General features: G+C 38.0%; 1 protein-coding gene and 1 long non-coding RNA gene across 9 annotated transcripts in view; one reads left to right on the forward strand and one right to left on the reverse strand.

Annotated features, from left to right (window-relative positions):
- LOC125259319 overlaps positions 1-23054 on the forward strand; it is a 108582-nt gene that overhangs the window by 48123 nt on the left and 37405 nt on the right. The gene's annotated exons all lie outside the window — the stretch shown is intronic.
- The window catches only part of gria1a (glutamate receptor, ionotropic, AMPA 1a), a 103058-nt gene that overhangs the window by 22305 nt on the left and 57699 nt on the right, over positions 1-23054 (reverse strand). For all 8 annotated transcript variants that reach the window (XR_007182772.1, XR_007182771.1, XM_048176892.1 and 5 more), the window contains exons 6-11: positions 18752-18910; positions 18500-18667; positions 17515-17619; positions 17141-17251; positions 13099-13305; positions 11084-11517 (exon numbers count right to left, since the gene is read on the reverse strand). Coding sequence is in view for 6 of the 8 variants with exons in the window: in XM_048176892.1 (XP_048032849.1) it covers positions 11084-11517; positions 13099-13305; positions 17141-17251; positions 17515-17619; positions 18500-18667; positions 18752-18910 (1184 nt within the window). In the remaining 2 variants the exon portion in view is untranslated. The remainder of the gene's footprint in view (positions 1-11083; positions 11518-13098; positions 13306-17140; positions 17252-17514; positions 17620-18499; positions 18668-18751; positions 18911-23054) is intronic.

Genomic DNA, 23054 nt, shown 5'->3' on the forward strand with positions numbered 1-23054 from the left:
GAGCTGATGTGAGGCAGATCATGAGCGCGTAAGTAAATATGCAGAACACTGGACACTGACTCAGGCAGTTTCTCTAAATAACTAATAAGCGATGTAACTCCTCAGAGGAAACGCAGAGAGAACTGCAAAACAAAGTCTAAGTGGAGTCCTCCAGGGACTGCTTTACTGAAGATAATTAAAAAGAAAACTGTTGCTGCTCCTGATCTTATGTTCATTCTCTCTCTTCAGGAGGCCTGTTGCACAACGCAATAAGAAAAAAACAGACCTCATTAAACTTTTATCTTCTCCTAAAAAATGTGTTTGACAGTATCTTTTAATTTTGTCTGTATGGATCTTTGACTATGACGCAGAAGGATTAACTAAAAGCAGCACAAAGAAAGAAATGCATGTTGGCAAACAAAACATCAAGGAAACCAATCAAGTGCCTAAACTAACATGACATGCTGAATTTAAAACATCAATCTGTATTGCCATTTAGTTCAGTAAGACAGCTGAACTGAAAGTGTCTGCTCTGTTCCATATACAGCACGAGCTCACAGTCACAGCACAGTGCAGCAGGAGTTAGATTTCACTTACGAGACAAGAGTAAGATGAGATAACTGACAGGACGATGGCAGAGGATTTGGTGCGCAACAAACCTTGAGCACCACTGACAAATATCTTATCTCGTACACTGAGTACCCTACGCGTCATCGCAAAAGCGAGTCATCGGTGGCTATCTTTGAAACACCAGCTATTTCAGTCTTTCAAGTGCAGCTCCTATCTTTTTGAATGGGTAAACATCAAATTCTCAAAAGCTGTTCATCAAGCTTACGATTAAATTTCATATTTGAAATCACCAATGAAATCTGACAACAACTGTATCTTAAATGCGCATGTGCAGTCCTAAGCTCGCGTCTCAGAACACTGACTGTTTCTATAGGAACAGGAGCTTCTAACGGCAGCTGCAGTGAAGAGATGACTTTACCAATTGGTGATTGGCTTTTTTATTTAGAAGGCGGGATTTATTGCACTTTCTCCCATTCATAGTAATATGAGTGCACCGTCTTTCTATCTATAAACAGGGCTTGACATTAACTTTTTTTGCTCACCAGCCACTGTGGCTAGTGGTTTTCCAAAGTTACTAGCCACTCAGCATTTTCACTGGCCACAATTTTGACGTTGATACCGTGGGGAAAAACTGCCATATATATTATCTCATTATTTGGCAGCAGGTATATTAGGCTGCTGTGACTTTAAGGCCAGATGCATGGATCTATTATACTGTTACACATGTGTTTTCTTTCCTAACTGTTTATGTTCATTTAAAACAGGACTGTGTTTACGTGAATACTTGCCAAGACCTGCATTTTGACTGTTTAAGAGCAATAAGCAGTGAAAAAGAACTCAATTTAGTACTGAGAAGCAGATTTATGCACGCGCACTTTGGGTGTGAGCACAACATTTGCGGGAATTAGTAAAATAATGCGCAATCCCACATGGATTCCGCAATTCTGCTGAATTTTTTTTTTTGTGTGTGTGTATATTTGATAAAGTCTTATATAAGAGACTTTAGAAACAATTTTACCGACCCCTGATGTTTGAATGGTAGTGTATTTAGTAATTAGTATAAAATTCATATTAATAGTCAAATAATTAGCAGAACCTGTCCCAGCCATTTCATTTTTGTTATTCTGAGTAAGACTAAGATTTCACTTACAGTAGTTATTCACACAAAGGAAGAAGTGAGCACAGAAATACAAACCCAATTCCAAAAAAGTTGGGACACTGTACAAATTGTGAATAAAAAAGGAATGCAATAATTTACAAATCTCATAAACTTATATTTTATTCACAATAGAATATAGATAACAGGGCTGGGCGATATATCGCATGCGATTGTCACGCAATATCGCGTTCATTATCGAAGGCGATTCATCTACGATAATGAATGCGATATTGCGTGGCTTGTCAGTGATCTACGGCTCTGTCTATTAAATGCCGCTCCATTTGAAAGCAGGTGATGGCGATTTAGCGGCAATCAGGGAACCGGCTTTACTGACGAAATGCGTGTGACAATCGCATGCGATATATCGCCCAGCCCTACATATCAAATGTTGAAAGTGAGACATTTTGAAATGTCATGCCAAATATTGGCTTATTTTGGATTTCATGAGAGCTACACATTCCAAAAAAGTTGGGACAGGTAGCAATAAGAGGCCGGACAAGTTAAATGTACATATAAGGAACAGCTGGAGGACCAATTTGCAACTTATTAGGTCAATTGGTAACATGATTGGGTATAAAAAGAGCCTCTCAGAGTGGCAGTGTCTCTCAGAAGTCAAGATGGGCAGAGGATAACCAATTCCCCCAATGCTGCGGCGAAAAATAGTGGAGCAATATCAGAAAGGAGTTTCTCAGAGAAAAATTGCAAAGAGTTTGAAGTTATCATCATCTACAGTGCATAATATCATCCAAAGATTCAGAGAATCTGGAACAATCTCTGTGCGTAAGGGTCAAGGCCGGAAAACCATACTGGATGCCCGTGATCTTCGGGCCCTTAGACGGCACTGCATCACATACAGGAATGTTACTGTAATGGAAATCACAACATGGGCTCAGGAATACTTCCAGAAAACCTTGTCGGTGAACACAATCCACCGTGCCATTCGCCGTTGCCGGCTAAAACTCTATAGGTCAAAAAAGAAGCCATATCTATATCTATCCAGAAGCGCAGGTGTTTTCTCTGGGCCAAGGCTCATTTAAAATGAACTGTGGCAAAGCGGAAAACTGTTCTGTGGTCAGACGAATCAAAATTTGAAGCTCTTTTTGGAAAACTGGGACGCCATGTCATCCGGACTTAAGAGGACAAGGACAACCCAAGTTGTTATCAGCGCTCAGTTAAGAAGCCTGCATCTCTGATGGTATGGGGTTGCATGAGTGCGTGTGGCATGGGCAGCTTATCTGGAAAGGCACCATCAATGCTGAAAGGTATATCCAAGTTCTAGAACAACATATGCTCCATCCAGACGTCGTCTCTTTCAGGGAAGACCTTGCATTTTCCAACATGACAATGCCTGACCACATACTGCATCGATTACAACATCACGGCTGTGTATAAGAAGGATCCGGGTACTGAAATGGCCAGCATGCAGTCCAGATCTTTCACCCATAGAAAACATTTGGTGCATCATAAAGAGGAAGATGCGACAAAGAAGACCTAAGACAGTTGAGCAACTAGAAGCCTGTATTAGACAAGAATGGGACAACATTCCTATTCCTAAACTTGAGCAACTTGTCTCCTCAGTCCCCAGACGTTTGCAGACTGTTATAAAAAGAAGAGGGGATGCCACACAGTGATAAACATGACCTTGTCCCAACTTTTTTGAGATGTGTTGATGCCATGAAATTTAAAAATCAACTTATTTTTCCCTTAAAATAATACATTTTCTCAGTTTAAACTTTTGATATGTCATCTATGTTGTATTCTGAATAAAATATTGAAATTTGAAACTTCTACATCATTGCATTCTGTTTTTATTCACAATTTGTACAGTGTCCCAACTTTTTTGGAATCGGGTTTGTACATGAAAACCATCTGAAAATGATAAGAGCAATATTTTATCCTCTACAACGTTAATCACTGAAGCAGGTATGATGTGGGCCACTAAAGTGCAGTTGTGTGTGTGTTGGAGTAATGGCACTAGATGACTTTTGATATGCCATTGTGGGCAGGGTGCTGGGAGATGTGGAAAAGATCCTTGTCCTGTGAGAGCCATCATCAGTGTGAGAGGGTCCATTAACCACTCAACAACTAGATAGCTTCTGCTCTTAGTACAGATAACCTGAACCCACCCACTGTGAGATTCTGGAACATAGAAAGACAAAGAAATAAAGACTAAAGGAGCAGGAATGAGGGAGGTACAGCAGAGGTCAGAGGAGTAAACCAAGCATGAGACAAGGGATGATGTGCTCTGTAAGTGAGAGCATGTCATTCCTTTCTGGGGACTATGGGAGATTCCTGCCAGAATCTATGAATCCATGAAGTGGTTGGGATGATGTTACAAAAATGTTACAAAAGATTGCTGTTTTAAATAAATGCTGTTCTTATGATCAGACGCATCCTGAAAAATGTGTCAAGGTTTCCATTAAAATGTTAAGCAGCACAACTGTTTTCAACACTGATAAAAATAATAAAGATTTCTTGAGCAACAAAGAAACACCACTGAAGACTAGAGTAATGATGCTGAAAATTCAGCTTTTCCATCACATGAATAAATTAATAGAAAGCAGCTAATTTAAATTGTAATAGTATTTCACAATTTGACTTTTTTTTTTTTATTTCTGATCAAATACAATATATGGATCAAAGACGTGACGGGTCAATTTTGTGTCTAAACGCCTTAATAATAATAAAAAGCAAAGATATGACATCCAAAGTATGTAAGGTAGTACAACTAAATCTATTTTACTGAATCCAAAAGGTTTTAATTGTATTTTGCTACATATAATTTTAAAGATTTTGAAGTGGTAAAAGGTCATTCGGTTTAACCATCCAAAGGCCAATACAGCCATTTAATTTGTGATTAAAATATCTTATAATGTAATAAATGAATATATTTTTTATTCTGGCATGATTTTATAACATCATATATTGACATAGTGCAAAATGGTATTAAAATTATGTGTAGGCATCGTTGCTTTGATATAAGAAAAAATGTCCGGAAAATTGAATTTCATTGATGTCATTCGGAGTAACCAATATAAAGGGACCATTTTGGATCAAGACATGCGGTCAATATCATGTGACAGGATGTGACATCATTCAGACACCTGCAAAGGACCACATGGTCATGAAGCAAAGTAACTAACTCTCTCTTAACTATTTGAAAAATTCATGTTTTCACTTGCTCATACGCATGTCCCGAAACATCAGGTCATTCGGTACAACCGCTATAAAATGTTGTAATATTTTAAAAACTTGTACTAAATATAAAATGTTTGGCTGTCCTTTTGTTAGCTAGCTAGCATTCGGTTAAACCGAATGACTTTTATATATATATATATATATATATATATATATATATATATATATATATATATAAAATACCTAATTTTATGTATAATATTGAGAAGAGAAGAGAAGAGAAGAGAAGAGAAGAGAAGAGAAGGACAGTGAGATATGAGATTGCGGGCCCACCTGTGTGAGGAGATAAACATTATCTTGAGTGGCTTGCATAAATTAGGCCTGATGGGAGGTTTGAGTGACAGGTCTGACATTTGAACAAGGATTTTTTCTCCCAAAGAATAAATAGCAAACGAAGGGGCAAACCATAGTCTGACTGTTACCATCAAACAGCCAGACTACTCACCATTCAACCAATCATTGCTCATTAGACAGGAGGAGTAAGTGTGTAAATTCACATGCAGATGATCACAGAGGAAAGGGGCTCCGTCTACCCATGATTAAAGCAGCATAATGGAAGTCGTTAATGCTGCTGCCGCACCCACTGTACGCCGCGTCCACTCTCTCCTCTCGCCACTAATTAAATGTCATCACACAAACAGAACTGTGAATATCCAGTCATGCATGTCTGCTCATACAGCAATGTCTGAGGTGACGTGTTCTAGACGGTGAAACATGTTCACCCGCAATGCGGACACACTATCCGCAACCTGTCCTCGCTTGTTTATAGAACTTCAGTGACAAGGAGAGAGAAAGTATAATCACTACAACACTGTCGATTCCACTCTACAGAGTCTGAGTCACAGCGGAAAAATGACAGGGAGAAATGACACAGTCTAATTAAGATCCTCTGAAGCCTCTCTGTGCCCCATCACAGGAGACATCCACAGGAAAGCGGGTGCTGCTCTCTCTCTCACACCGCTGACATTTGAGCACCACTGCTGAGACAGAACGATCAATTCATATAGGAGCTAAAAGAGACATATAGTGCCTGTAAGTTCTGATATGCTGTTTGACACACTGTACACTGCAGGATTGTACAAGACTTATCACTGAGAATCAGTGAGGGTTAAGGTCATTTTCCATACCAACACAGCAAATTACCTGTCAAAAAAAAGAAAAAGAAACCATATATTACCATATTGCACTGCATTGTTGGATAAAGGCCTGTTCACACCAAGAATGATAATTATAAAGATAATTATAACGATAACTGTATTTGTGTCCACACCAACAAACGATAATAGTCTGTTAATTCTTAGCTCACACACTGCGGTTTCAAAGTGTGTACAACATGTTTTTGCTGTTCTTGTTGCATTTACATGGCTTTAACCAGCAGATGTCCTCAGTGTGCTATGTTTTGAGTGAATAGCTAGTGTAATCGATCTAATCTAACAATGAATATAGCTCACAAAGTCAATATAGTGGAATAAAAACAACGCCTAGTCTTTTTCACTGCAACTTCAATAGAAGCAAGACAACATGTTGTTGAAACTAGCGCTGAATACCTGAGGTAATTTTATGTTACACTGTTTGCTAACCTGGCATAATGATCTCATCTCCGTTAATACTTCTCACCATTTATTCTGAGGGTATGAATGATTGTTTTCCATATATCCATTTTGTTTAAAGTATCTTGAAAAGGGGGTTTGACTTGTTAAACAGTGGTGGCTTTTTCTGGACCTTGGCGATTAACTTCTATGCAAGGTTGTCTGACATTTTAAATGTGCGATCCCTTAAATTAGAATAGATTCTGATTGGCTGTCAGTGTTATATCGTTCAACAGCTGGGAAAAAAATAGTTCTGAAAGTGATCCTAACAATATTGTTTCTCTATATCGTTATAGCTGTAGTGTGGACAGTGCTATTCTTTTATATTTAGAATGATTTTTAGAACTATATCTTTATCGTTATCGTTATTGGCGAGAACGGGCCTTAAGTGTAAATAAGAGTGTTTAATTGACCATTATGGCAATTAGTTTTCATTTTGGCTGGAATCTTGGAGCTTTTTTACTTTTCATTTTCCCCCATCCAGTGTAATTGTGTTACAGACCACAGTTGGTTGTACAGAAAATGATCTATGTATAATATAATGTATAAACTACTGGTTAGTAAGATTTTTTTTTTCTTATAGAAATTCATACATAGGTTGAGTAATAAATGACAGAATTTTCATTTTTGGGTGAACTAACCCTTTAACAGTTCATCTATTGCCAAAAATATGAAAAAAAGAAGATCAGTCAAGAATAGAAAATTATTGAAAATATTCGAATCAGGAATGTCAGAATCAGAATTTGTAAGGGATAATCTGGGTTTGTTTCTGTTTTGGGTAGGTTTGTCATGTGTTTTAGTTCTGTGTCCTAGTTTTTCAGTTCGTTTCTAAATGGTTTTTCATTATTTTATTAATTCGTGCACCTGATATTCATTTTGTTGATTAATTTGTTCTGTGTATTTAAGCCCTATGTTTATTTCAGTTCATTTTCAGTTCTTATCACCTTACATTTGGTTGTTTTGTTCCCTTTATAGTTCCTGAGTTCTTTGTAATTAAAATCTAAACTGCTGCATTTAGATCTGTTCATTCCTCTTTATTTGCAACCAATGCTGACAGAATCAGAATGGGTAGTTTGTGCATAAAAAAACCAACACGTTGAACGATGTTCACTAACCCGGTTTATTCTCTTTAGATTGGGGTGTGAAGAATTTCCCCTTATGCACGTTATCGACTCTGATAGACAGCATTTTAAAGCAGCTCAGGCCACCATTTTTACCCTCTTCTTGGAAAGCAATGACATAGTCAAAACATCCGGTAGTGTAAGTTTTTCAGGAAATGCGTGTACTCTCTGGACCTCTGCTTCTCGTAAATAGTACAGTGTATTGTGCACTTTATTTTTTGACAGACATCGATGTTGTGATATTCAAATAATGTGGATTTAAAAAAAAAACAAATTAATATGGTAAGAATTATTTCTTTCTTAGCCAATAAGTATTCAGTGAAGTGATTGTTTCCCTATGAGTGTGTTACGTCAATGTTTTTATTTCGAATATTCCAACCCGACAACCAGCCTAAGATTTTGACGGACGTGATAACATGCATAAGGGGTGAACTATGTTTGACTTTTGGGTGGAGATGCTCAAAATGCTTTCTGCGTAGTTCATTATACTTATACTTTAACTTTTAGTAGTGGATCCTGTTGTAAATAGTAGTGAAAAATTACTTTTTAAAACTGCTGTTCCATTATTAGCCCTTAGCAGATTTAAATATGTGCGTGTGTGGACAGTGACACCCAACCATTATGTCAACACAAACTAGCTTGTGCAAAACAGTCAGATTCTATGCATCAACACAATTGCTCTCTTTTTTGCTCTGTCTATTTTGTAGACAAAAAAATTACATAATAATAATATTAAGACCAAAAAGCAAGCACTCAAGGTAAGTAAAGTGCATGCTTCCAACGTAAAAACCCACATTAAAAGGTGTGAGAGATTTTACCTATGAAACTGAACTTATGATTTACTCATCACATCTCAGATTTTTAATGACTCCCTGCCAACGTACCCATTTGTAATTATACTTATGTTAGTAATTGTCCCCTCCAAAAAAGGAAAGGTACAATTATTGCTATATTGATGAAATAACATCCACAGGCAAAACTGCAAAAAAACGAAAGATATGAGCTCCGTTCTAATCACAATGCTTGCTCTCTACGGTCTACATAGACAAGCACTTTCTAAGGAAGAATCGTAATTGAAATGGAACTTCAAAAATGATTGATTTAAAATGTCCGACCTAGGCATCAATTCTGTTCTCCTGACATAAAGTGCACAGCAGACTCAATTGATTCCAATACAGTTTGGAGTTAACATGCTGCTAAGCTAACAGTGATATGCATACAAATGACACTGAACTATTTGTATTGATAGTTTAGATTTTCTGTTTTGACAATTTACTGAAAGTTATGTTCACTATTTCTCCCACATTGTCCACCAACTAAGATTTTTGCAATGCATTATAGGATTAATACATGCGATACAGGTTATCCTGCTTCCAATTTAGTCCAAAATTATATATCTTGAGAAGCAAGTATAGAACAGCCTGTGATTCATAGAAAATGCATGAATGGGATACAAATATATATACCTTGAATGCAATTTAAGTCACTAAAAGTTGGAACAAAACTATTATATCAACCACAGCCACACATTTTTAACTCTCTCTTCAACTTTTTAAAAGAGATTCACAGATCAGACAGCTGTTTAATTATATTGCAGAACCAGGAGTCTAGGATATCCATTTGGAATATTAGCTTTAAGCATCAGCGAGACTTCAGTGTGTTTCCCACAGGTGCGAATGTTGTCTGGTGCCTGAACTCAGCCGTTGACATTTCTCTCTCGGAGACATACTGCACTATCCCTCCCTGTGCCCTAAAAACCCACAGCCATTGACCTCATGTTGCCAGCTTCACCCCCAATTAATTAGGTTTTTAATTGGTGACCTTTGAGAGTCCAACAACTGTGTAGAGAGAGACACTCATCTCTGGCCCTGCGCACCAGCAGCACAGAGTGGAAGGCTCCAGTGTAGCACTTTAATCTTCTTTTCAAAGTGCCGCTGTCTTCCTCTCATTAGACACCGTGGCATTAGGCTAGCTGTGTCCGGTCCAAGTGGATGTGCAACTCTTCAGAAATACTGCCATATACCACAAACCAGCTGTGCAAATGAGAAATTACTAAACTGCAAACACAAATCAGTAATCTGCCAAGAGCCACACAACAGCAGTACCGCTGAGAAATCACTAGACTCCAAACCTTAAAAAATCTTCGGCAAAAAAATCTTCGAACCATTTTGAACCATTGTGTCATTCGAAACTGAAATCGAAACATAAAATGAGACATGATGAAGAAAGCATCATAATGAAATGCAACTAACCATATAAGTGTAGCAGAGCAAAATAAACAGCTTATCAACTAAAAGGAAATTGGTTTCCCTGTCATTTTCTGCTGACGTCAAAGGCTGTGCGTGTGCCCTAACCAACTTTATGGTGTTTTGCCGCAATTCATCTGTCACTTGGTACTGGTAGAAGCCAAACTAGACAAATGCCAATCAGGACAGGCTGCTCTCATAAAAGTAAAAGAAAATACAACCCAAATGAAATTAAATTGGAGTTCATTTGCAACAAAGATAAACTGAGTGCACAAACCAATCAAAATTCAGAAATCAATTATAAACCAATTAATAAATATCTAGAATAAAAAAATGCTATGTTGTGTTCAGTCTGTTGGGTCATGCTATTTTCGTTGCAGAGCTTCAGTGTTTATGTCTGAACGCAGGTTCAGTATTGGCCGACGTCATCACGCGCATGCGTCGTGCTGCTCACGTGACCAGAGCTGGCCAATACTGAGCCGCCGTTCGGACGTAAACACTGAAGCTCTGCAATGAAAATAACGAATTTGTTGAATAAAGTTGTTATTTTTGTTTTGTTTTTGCGCACAAAAAGTATTCTGTAGTCACATTGACGGTTTTAATGATGTTTTTAGTACCTTTCTGGACCCCAAAAGGTGCAATGTCGTTGCTGCCTATATGTGTGAATCAGATACCCTCGGATTTCATCAAAAATACTTTAATTTGTGTTCCGAAGACAAACGAAGGTCTTACAGGTTTGGGATTACATGAGGGTGAGTACTTAATGACAGAAATTTCATTTTTGGGTGAACTAATCCTTTAAACCAGCTCATGACCAACTAAGGACCAGCATAAACCAGCTCAAACCAGCTGCCATGTTTCTAAACATACCTAAACAGCATTTGCTGTTTTTTTCAACTGGGTGGGAGTTCTCTATTGATCTAGATTGTCATTTATGAACTGGATGTATACATGTCTTAAAAATAAAAAAACATCAAATGGGTTAATGTATAAAACCCAACAAGCTGAGCCAAAAATAATCCAGCATATGTTCTGTACAATATTTATTTACTCAGTACTTGGTTGCCAAATAACCCATCAGAGTGATATGTTTAATTTTATACAGACATTTAGACATTTTTGTTCACTGTTTTATGATAAACTGTTGAGTTGCCGCTATAAAATCCTGAAGCAAAACCAGTTGAGAAGCACTGAACTATAAAAGTCATATTGGCATCTTACCTGGGGGAGATATCACAGCCCTGCTGCATGAAAGCTCCCAATGAGAACCAGAGACTGTTGAAGATACCAAACTCATTGGTCTGCTCCTGACTCTGCTGGTTCTGGTTCTGTTGGCCCTGACCTGGTTGGGCGGATGACGAGGAGGGCTGGTTAGGGTTCTGCTCAGCTCCTTCCTCACAGTCATCTGCGTGCCACTCGTAGGGACTAAAGCGGCTGACTAGGAAAAGCACCACGCTCACACCGATGTAGGCAAACACAATACACATCCAGATCTCATAGGCCAGAGGGTCCAGGAAGGAGAACACACCAGGCTTGGACTTGGTGGGCTTTTTGATCATGATGGAGATGCCGAGGCTCATGAAAGGCTTGGAGAAATCAATGACTTCCTCCCTGACAAGGGTTATGGTCAGTGGGGCCACAGCTACGTCAGCTTTCTGCAGAGGAATAAATGATGTTACTGCAATAAATACCAAGTATATATTGTTAAATATGTTTTTAAATTACACATGAACCAGTGGAAGAGGTCAATCTAGGGCACAGGCCAACTAGCCACAGGCCAACCTATTTCATTATTGGAAATAGGTGTTTTTTTTCTCAATATAAATAAAGAGCAGACCTGCTCTAACCTCTCCTCCATGAGGATTTTTTTCTCTCATTCCATGTTTTTATACTTGAGGTGAAAATTTGAAGCTTTTTGGTCAATTGCTAAACCTTTTCTCACGAAGTCTGGTGTTCTCACACTGGAAAAAAACTATTGACTTAATTTCTCTTTTGCAAGTTTTTGCACGCATATTTTTAAAGTAAATGTCACATATGGAATTAAGTAAAATCTACTTAACTAAGTTAAGTAAAATTAACAAAGCAAACAAGTAACTTAAACTGGGCAAGTTAAAGTTTGTTGAGTAATTTCTACTTGAAGTTTACTTTGCAATTCTCTGTTTCAAGAACATTTTGTTCAAATAATATGGTCCCACTTTAATTTAAGTAGCCTTAACTACTATGTACTTACATCAAAAATAAGTACAATGTACTTACTGGGTTCATATTGAATTGCAAAACAATTTTGCTGCTATTGAGGTGGATACGGGTAAGGTTAGGGACAGGTTTGGTGGCATGGGTAGGTTTAAGGGTAGGGGTAAGGTGTAAGGGATGGGTCAACAGTGTAATTATAAATGTAATTACAGAAATTAATTACAGATGTAATTACATGCAGGTGTTTTAAAATATAAGTACAATGTAAAAACATGTATGTACACAATAAGTGCATTGTATCAAATTATTAATTTAAATGTAAGTACATAGTAGTTAAGGCCACTTAATATAAAGTGGGACCAATAATATAACACTGAATTAAGCCATGCTTTTAAAGTGTACGCTTTACTTGGAACATCTAAGTAAATAATACAGTAGATATTGTGTAGACAATTTAACTACTTAAAAGATGTAATGTGGAATCTACCTGAACACAGAGATCTCAATACTTGGCACACAATACACAAAATGATAACATTCGTTGGATAATTTTTGAGTTTGAATGTGTCATTTTGAGTAGAAAATTAACTCCAGATGTCACAAAACAGCAAGTTACTAAACATATACAAAAACAATGATAAGACAGTGTAAATACAGCTGGAAAACAGTGAAAAATGCAAACTTATTAATTATTCAATCTTATTCATTATTCATGATGGGAACACCAGTATCAGAAAGTTGAGTTTTACTTAATTTTATTATAACGTTGATATTTACTCTTTAATTTCTACAAGCTTAAATTGAGTACTCATATAGAATTAACTTTCTTTCTTTCTTTTTTTTTTTTTAATTATTGCCTGAACTAAGTTATTCAGGTAGAATTTACATTTGTTTTTTCTGTAGTATTTACTTCATCACAAAATCATTTTTATACACTTTTGAAAATAGTGTATAAAATCTATTGTGTTCTTTAGCATTCGTCCTCAGCATTCTGATATTCAGGTCTGGATTTATGTAGCGAGAAAATAAAATGTAGCACTTACACCATAGACAAGCTCTCCCACCATCCCATTCCACATCATGGTCTCAGGATCTCTGGCTCCATATTTCCCATCAGCCACTATCTTGAGCATGTAGTGGTATCCCACATGTTTGGCTATCTCTGCTGCCAGTTCCACACAGTAACCTTCATATTTATCATTTCCTGTAAACTGCTCGTGGTTCTTCTTCAGCATGACATATGGCGATTCCTAGTTAGGACACACAGGTAGACGGACATATACAGTGAACAACATATATTTACACTATTTATATTTCTATAACCATTGGGGATTCAAGACTAAATGAATATCTGCATAACTGTATCCTACTTTATTTTCCATGAAAATCTTTTGGTATACAAATGGATGTTTTAATATTTTACATTTTTTATAATATATTGTTACTTATGTAATATAACATATTATTACATTTTAATACAAAAAATATCCTTGTAAAAACATATTTAATTTAAGACAGACAAGGCAAACTAGATTAAAATGTTTGTAGACAAACTTTGATGTTGGCTTGAAAAAGCCTAGCCAGAAAGTTTGAAGGTTTTAAGTAAGGATGTGCCCGAAGCCAAATACCTTATTCGAAAAGGCACAGAAAATGGCTTAGAAAATGAAATTGTGTTTGCTGGATAACAGGTGAGCCAGGAGATAGCATGATATTATCTATAAACCTCTAAAATCACTACGCAATAATGAGTGTGTGATGTGAATGAGTGTAAACTTTATGAATGAACTGAGCGCAAATCAAATAGCAGCGTTGTTGTCTTAGCAAGAGTAAATCAACTAAAATATACATCATACACATGTATTTGATATGGCTATTTAAGTGAATGGAATAAACACAGCACGATCACAAATCAAATAGGCCTATCCACATTGACGTCTCTGCGCGTTTCTCAGAAACCAAACTAGCTCTCTATTAAGAGTAAATCATAGCCGACACATTTTCTATACCTGATATGTCTATTTAAATGTTTTACCTTGTTTAAACCTTGTATGAAATGATAGCTACATCTGTTTCACTCCCTTGGAGATGGCATTTGTTTTTGCATGCATAGCACAATTTTCAACCGCTGAATATTTTCTTTCGACTTCCATGTTTTCTCATCTATTTATAGAGTCCAACTCCTCTTATTTGAGGTTGTGGATGATTGTCCTGACATACTGTAACTTATTGAACATGTAGTATTATTGTTTTAATTATATTTAAATATTTATTTATCGGCATCAAGAAAGGTCCCCGAGCTGGGACTCAAACTCTGGTCTCCCGAAGCACTGCCTATGAGGCTGTCGGCTCTGACAGTTAGAAGATATTTAAATACATGTCATAATCATAATAAAAAACAATTATTTTATGAGTTATACAAGGCATATTTGTTTAATGATAACTAGGAAAAAGAAATACGTTTAAAACCATAGACATAAATGATCTTAAGTAATTGTACGCACTTCTGATTAAAGCCCTGCCCACTTCTGGGCAGTAAAACTGAAGGCACACTGCACCAGATGTGATAAAATGAGAACTTCTGATGTAGACAGCTCCATTGATTATAATAGCAGCAATTTAGTTTTAGTGTAAGCTAGTAGACATGGTGTAAGCATTATGGAAACCATATTTTATGACAATGAGAGCTGGGGTAAGAAATAGTTGACGAAGCAAATAAGAAATAGTGGTTTGTTACTTAGAAGATGGTGAACTTGACAGGTTTATTTTCAGATGACTTTTCTTGAGCATCGGGGACAGACCTGGCAATCAATTGTGTAGAAAGTGTAGGGTGATTCTATTTGTGGAAGGTCTGTAATATGAGTTAGCAGTTCAATTGTGATTTTTCAGAAAGATTGGACATCCTGGGGAGATTACAGCACAAACGGCACCTGAGGCCCTGCTGACAGCTCACTCAGTAACAGGACTTTTCTAAGGAGCCCACAATGAACAAATAACATGAGAGTGTAAAGAGGAGGGAAAGAAAAATAGAGTGAGGTGACATAAAGAATAGAAAAGAACCCCTTGCTGAGCAGCATAGTTTTAGCACTGAAAGCAAATAGAGCCACAGAGATTTTTCTTTTCTTTTCCAGAAACAAACCTTACAATGCTAAATGCCTGAAAACTGTGTCATATCTGCAAATGTTTTAGTATAACAAAACATTTGAACCCAGCTGTGCTCCAATGCATTTTAGAAACAGACCTGAACAGTGGCACCTCATTACCTGCTAATGCAGACCTCCGAGATGGCCTACAGAACATGCTGTCTTTCAGAGAAACAGATCATTCTTTAGAGCACCCGTGGCGATGCCACTATTCCCAGCCTCTCTGATAAACAGTCTCTGTAGGACAAACAGCATAGCTCAGACTATTTCCTGCAATCCATCCTACACCCTTGTGAGCGCTTAGTGCTAAACCCACACGTTGATCCATTACTGCCTTTTTTCCCTATCACCTATTCCCCCCACGTCCTTCCATCAGGAGGCCAGTCCACTCACTTTGCCCTCTCTCTAGCTGGGAAAGAGACGGGCAGTCCACATATGAAAGGTTAATAAATGCCCTCTGAAGCCTAACTTGTGACAGAATCGCTAAAACGCAGGCTAAGCCCAAAGATCTCTGCTGAACGAGGATAAAGAAAAGGAAAATGAATCTTTTGTCCACTGCTGGCAATTCAATCCATGGTTCCCCTTTAAGTTTAAGATGAAAACTGTGGCTGGAGGAGCAATAATGTCTCATTTACAGACAGAGCACAGAAGAGTCTTCATGCTTTTATCTGCACAGAACAGCATTACCGCCATCACACTGAGGGATAAAACATGGAGGTGATGCATCAGCCATTCTAAGAAATAATAAAATGGAAAAGCACAATTGTGAGATGGTGGGCTGTGTCCAAATTCCTGTATTTTCATTTGACCCCGGGGCGGCGTAATGTGGGGGAAGATTAGGAAGATTCTAAGGGCCCTGGTCAGAGGGGCCTGGACTCTGGACCACCCATCGACAGAGAAATTCAGTGCTCTGATTCATATTTAAATATATCTTAAAATGCAATGTATTCCTGTAATGGCAAAGCTGAAAATGTAGCAGCCATTGCTCGAGTTCAGTGTCACATGATCCTTCAGAAATGCTGATTTGGTGCATAAGAATTTTTTTTTCGTAACATAAATGTTGTTACTGCCACTTTTGATCAGTTTAATGCATTCTTGCCAAATAAAAGTATTCATTTGTTTAAAAAAAATCTTACTGACCCGAATTTCTTTGAACAATAGTATAACATTTAATGTGTTTTCAGACCAGCACAAGCTTAAAGGATTAGATCACCCAAAAATGAAAATAATGTCATTAATTACTCACCCTCATGTCGTTCTACACCCGCAAGATCTTCGTTCATCTTCGGAACACAAATTAAGATATTTTTGATGAAATCTGATTGCTCAGTGAGGCCTCCATTCACTGAACCTCTCAAGATGTGAGTTCAGTGGTTCTACCGTAATATTATAAAGCGACGAGAATACTTTTTGTACGCCAACCCCCCCAAAATAATGACTTCAGCAATATCTAGTGATGGGTGATTTCAAAACACTTCGAAGCTTTATGAATCTTTTATTCCAAATCAGTGGTTTGGAGTGCCAAAGTCATGTGATTTTTTCACTGATTTGGAACAAAAGATTCATAAAGGCTTCATGAAGTGTTTTTAAATCGCCCATCACTAGATATTGTTGAAAAGTCATTATTTTTGGGGGGTTTTGGAGCACAAATGTATTCTCGTCGCTTTATAATATTAAGGTATAACCACTGTACTCACATGAACTGTTTTAAATATGTCTTTAGTACTTTTCTGGACACATTTCAGGTTCAGTGACATTGCTGGCAATAGAGGCCTCACAGAGCCATCAAATTTCATCAAAAATATCTTAATTTGTGTTACGAAGATGAACGAAGGTCTTACGGGTGTAGAACGACATGAGGGTGAGAAATAAATAACATTATTTTCATTTTTGGGTGAACTAACCCTTTAAACCAGTAAATCACAAAAACGATTTAAAGACATACCAGAATAGTGGTAACAATATATGTGCGGTTCTGTAGTCCGGAAGTATCATTACTGCCTGGCATGTAGGCCGCCGTGCTCACAAATTTCTCATCCTCATTCCAGTAACCCACCTGAGAAAAGATCAAATCAGGGACAGGAACTTGAGCATCATGAGAAACCTTTCTTAGATATCCCACAGGACACACTACATGAAATACAGAGCTCATTTAGTTAGGCCAGAGTGAATTGCTGAAACAATAACCATATACTTGAGCTTATAAATTCTGAGAATGTTTCGTTTAAACTATAAGTGAAGAAATCCATCTGAGAAGTGTGAAACAGTCTGTCACATTGAGAGGCTTCATAATCCTTTCCCTGATATTTAAGTACTCACTTTCTTTGGTCCCGTCGGCCTGAGCTCCATCACACTGACAGTGTAGTTTGTCCTTCGTCCTTTTTCGTTAAACTGAATGTGTCCCGTTAAGCCTTCAATCCGAACCTGAGAAAAAACACAGAGAAGATGACAGTCTTCTCTCTCTTTCTTTCTTTCTTTCTTTCTTTCTTTAGTAATAAAGTACTCTTCCCCAGAAGGCTGTACATCTCTCACAGCGCCTCTTCTGTGTGTACAGTACAGAATGTCTCCCAGGCCGAATGATGGAGTTAATTGACCGAGTTGAACATCAATCTCCACGGTCTCCCAGCAGATGGACCAAATTGCCTCAGTCCAGCACACATCAGACTCTCATCAGACACAGCCATGGGCAACTGTGAGACAGAGTCTACCTCTGGAAGAAGAATGCTACACACTGAGTCTACTACATTGCTTGGACATCCTCACACTTATAATTAAGTTAAGTGAAATGGAGAAACACATGCCATGACTGGAAGAAAATACCAATTTGTATACAGCTTCTCAATCAGAGGGCATTTCTAAAGACTTCCAATAAGTCACATTTGGTTTCTGCTAACAAATTCTCCTAAACCTCATCTGCCAAATTCTATGCTTAAATATTCATACGCTGCCCAAGGTGAAGAGACAAACATTTGCCTAAGGGTAACACAACAAAGCCAGGTGTTCTTTCTCTCTCTCTCTTTGTAAATATAACTTGTCATGTGCTGTTAGGACCAGCGTAAATGTTTATCGCCAACAGGCTTTATTATCTGCAGTGTCACATTTGATTGTGATGGTCTCTTTGGTGAATCAATGTGAACTTTATGAGACAAAATAAAGATGTAATTTGCTTATTGGGCTTTCATTTTGTGCACTCAGAATAGATTAGAACCAGTGTCAGTCTTGCAGATGGAACGTTTATGTTTGTGAACACTGTGTTCGTTCAAAAATATTTTTGTCTGAGTGCAGTCCCTGCAGGGCAAGATACCTGTTGAAGTGCTCTCTGAATATCAATGCCCTGGCCCCAAGGTGCTGGTGGGTTGGCCAGACATTCTCCAGCATTTCCACGGCGAGATATATCTATCCTCTGCCTGCGGAGGTTCTGGAAGGCTGTGGACATGACTTTGACCCCATCATATGTGAGAGCTCCAGTATACTGCATAAAGAATGAAGAAAGACATATGAGAAGTACATTTAATTTATTTCGTTTTATATCTGTTCTTTACATTGAGTGCCTCACCTTCAGTCCGCGCTTGGGAACTTTGGCGTCTTTGTTTTCAAAGTCCATCCACTGCTGCACTGTCCTACTGACATTAGGGTTTGCGTAGTTCACCAGCTGGAAGCCTGTTACATTCGCCTCACCCTTCTTAAACTCTGTCAGGTCGATGTCCAGAAATCCCTACAGGAGAACAGAGAACATTCAGTTACAGTAAAGCACACAGTAGCTTTCCATAGTAAGAAAATACGAAGATAGAATCCAATTTCAACCAAAGGTCAATCATTAAAGGCAAGTAATTGGCTAATTTGAAAAGGGAAACCAATATGGGATCAAAAACGATGACGAATTCCTCGCGATTGTTAAAATAAATCCAACGTAAGACCTTGACGAGAAATGGAAGTTCAATTCGCAGCAGAGGGAGTCATTTCCACAATAATGGTCAAGTGCAGCGAGAGAGCATGAGGCCGGGTCTGTGGAGGGCTGTAAAATGTAATTCAGGGTTTAAAATTATAATAGAAAGAATGGTTGGGTCAGTCACTTAATGAAAAAGGCTAATCCCTTTCATCCACTGAGACTGGTTATCCAAGAAAGCTTGGTTGTTATCCGATGTGGTGCTGGAAAATGCAGGAGCTGTGAATAGGAATTGGAAGGAAAAAAAACAGTGGCACATCATGAAAGTTTGCTGGAGGTTTGTCTTTAATCCCAATGGCTCTATTCAGTAATTCAAGGACAATCCAATCAGCTGAGGTAAGCTTCCCCAGAGCGGCCACACACACTCTCCGTACCTGAGATCATACTGAACAGAATCGAACCTAAAGTATTACAAGGAATGTTTCATTTCATGAAGCTGTCTATTTACTCATATAGGCTCAAATACAAATGTGTTTGTGTTTGGCTCAACGACAAAAAATGTTGGTGTGGTGTGTCATACTCAGTTTTGAGTGTAATAGCCCTTGTCAGGCTGTAAGTGTGTTGATCTTTGATCTTTTATCCCTTAACACGCTTGGTCCCCCTGGAGCAGTATATCCGTGTGTACCCTGGGAACATCTGCTCCGTAGGACAATGAACAAGACTCACTATGCTTCTAACATGACCTCACGCTTGTGTCTTACCTCAAATACCGTCCCGCACGCATAAAGTAATGGTCAGAAACATACAGCTGTATTATATACTTGACAGACTATGCATTATCAGTGTTTTTTTTGTCAGACTATTTGACACAATTCTTAAAGACATTTGTTACATTTGACATTGTCGCTGGGCAATCAAACAAATCATGATCTGACATCTTACCTGACAGGCAAAAATGAAACGGCACTGCAGGCAAGTCCCATATTTCCCACTAATTTAAATATGCAGAAGGAGGGGCTGTCAACCTAAATATTATGGTGCCACACATCCCAAAAAAAATAGAAACCCCTTTGCAAAAACATAAAGGCAACTATTTACTTCTGTTAAAAAGTCTGGGGTCAGTAAAATTTAGTGTAGTGGGGTAGTGCATCTTTTCATATATATGTTGATGTTGATGTATATATATATATATATATATCATAATTATTTATTTATACATTTTCTACATAACTTTTCTCCAGATCCCTCAGTATCCCCTTGCGGACCCCAGGGGGTCCCCGATTTTAGGGCAAAATCCCCCTGACCAAAATAAAAGTCTCCCTATTGGAATCTACCATTCCACAAGGACAACTCAAAGTATCCTGTAACGTCAAATCAATTCTTGGAGGGAAGTGTTATCACACGGCTGGCCTCAGGGCTAAAGCGTCATGCAACCTCGTTTCACAGCCTCATCACTCTCTGTGGTGAGAGTGAAGAAGGCAATCAGAGATACGCAGGCTGTCTGCATCACTGCACATATTATGCCGTGCTGTTACTGAGCCCACAACTGGGACGCGTGTCATCACGAGCTCTCAAGTCTGAGACACGGCACATTCTTCCCTCAATCAACATTGACTACTGTCTACTCTACAGACAGGCAATCAAGAACTCATTCACCAAACAAATTTATACTAAATTAAAGGAGAAAACAAAGTCAAGCAGTTTGCAGAAAGAAGCTTTCACTGATTTCAAAAAGCAAAACTCTTATGGAGACGCTTCAAAAACTCGCAAATCAGAAACATAAATGGTCCAAATTTCTTATTTTGACAGGTCGTACTTATTTAGTCATTCCAATCTTTAACTTTATAGGGACAAAGCTTAATGGTGTGGAAAAACATGGACTAACCACTAGGTCATAGGTCCAATAATGGCAACCGTAGCCCAACACTCGCAACAACTATAGTGAAGCAGTGTTGTTATTGTTAATTAAAACTAAAACTAAAACTATTAAAGGTGCCATCGAATTGAAAATTGAATTTACCTCGGCATCGTTGAATAACTAGAGTTCAGTACATGGAAATGACATACAGTGAGTCTCAAACTCCATTGTTTCCTCCTTCTTATAAATCTCATTTGTTTAAAAGACCTCCGAAGAACAGGCGAATCTCAACATAACACCGACTGTTACGTAACAGTCGGGATCATTAATATGTACGCCCCCAATATTTGCATATGCCAGCCCATGTTCAAGGCATTAGACAAGCCAGTATTAACGTCTGGATCTGTGCACAGCTGAATCATCAGACTAGGTAAGCAAGCAAAATGGCAGATGGAGCGATAATAACTGACATGATCCATGATTACATGATATTTTTAGTGATATTTGTAAATTGTCTTTCTAAATGTTTCATTAGCATGTTGTTAATGTACTGTTAAATGTGGTTAAAGTTACCACATTTCATTTTTAAACACTTGCAGTCTGTATAATGCATAAACACAACTTCATTCTTTATAAATCTCTCCAACAGTGTGTAATGTTAGCTTTAGCCACGGAGCACTATCAAACTCATTCAGAATCAAATGTAAACATCCAAATAAATACTATACTTACGCGATTAGACATGCTGCATGACGAACACTTTGTAAAAGTCCATTTTGAGGGTAATATTAGCTGTGTGAACTTTGTTTATGCAATGATAGAGTCAAGAGCTCGGGAGGGGGCGGAGAGCGCGAACAATTAAAGGAGCCGCAGCCTGAATCGGCGCATTTCTAATTATGCCTCAAAATAGGCAGTTAAAAAAATTTATTTAAAAAAATCTATTGGATATTTTGAGCTGAACTTCACAGACACATTCAGGGGACACCTTAGACTTATATTACATCTTGTAAAAAACCTTCGATGGCACCTTTAAAAGTAATTTTTGGTAATTGAAATAAAGCTGAAATAAAATAAAATTAAAAACATAAATGAAAATTAGAAATGTTTGGCAGTTAATTGAAATAAGTTTAAGTTGGAATTCAAGTTTAAGTTGAATTAAGTTGAATGATTTAGCAGGAGTTAGTAGGCCTAACAGTAATAATGATGTTTGCCTTGAATTGAATCTGCCTAGTTAAACACACCAAGGGACTCTAGAGGCCTTATTTTAATGATCTAAGCACATGGTCTAAAGCGCACTTGGGGCATGTCCGAATCCACTTTTGCTAGTTTAATGACGGGAAAAATGGTCGGCGTGCCTGGTGCATGATCTAAAATGTTGTCCCTATTCTCTTAATGAATAATGTGTGTGTTTTGGGCATAACATGCAATAAACCAATCAGAGTCTCATCTCCCATTCCCTTTACAAAGGCAGTTGCGCTCGTGCCATTGCGCATTCGGTATTTACATGGAGGAATTTGCAAGCAGAAAAACTGAACGCTTCTCTAGCGAGGAAACGGATCAGCAGACCATCTACAGGACAAGCCGGATTCCACCAAAGCATTTTTATCTTTATGCACACAATAATAATCTTTTACATTGTAATCATTTTATTTTTAATATTTGGCAGGTTTGTGTGCTGCTGTGCATCCCTGTGAGTGTAATAAGTGTAGGCACAAATTACTAATGCTCTCTTTAAATAACAACAACAAAATAAATTGTGCCATTGACTTTAGACCAGGTTTCAGTTGCCTCAAAATAGCAATGCACCAACAATGCGCCTGAACTCGCTTCATTTTCCGACAGGAAAGCCCATGGGTGCACAAATGGGTGCAAATACATTTGCTATTTAAACAATGTTGCACAGGACGTGAAATGATAACAGCGTCATGCTGAAACTAGCAAAAAACACTTGCATCGCACATGGCGCCGCATTGCGCTGGGTGTATGATAGGGCCCTTGGAGTCTATAACCAATCGAGAAATGGGGCCAGGAGTCATTTCAGATGTCTCTGATTACAACAGCAAGCTGCTTTTTGAAGCACTGCCACTGCTCTCTCATGATTGGCTGCATCGTTCT

The sequence above is a fragment of the Megalobrama amblycephala genome, linkage group LG23 (genome assembly GCF_018812025.1).
Source record: "Megalobrama amblycephala isolate DHTTF-2021 linkage group LG23, ASM1881202v1, whole genome shotgun sequence".
Taxonomy (NCBI): domain Eukaryota; kingdom Metazoa; phylum Chordata; class Actinopteri; order Cypriniformes; family Xenocyprididae; genus Megalobrama; species Megalobrama amblycephala.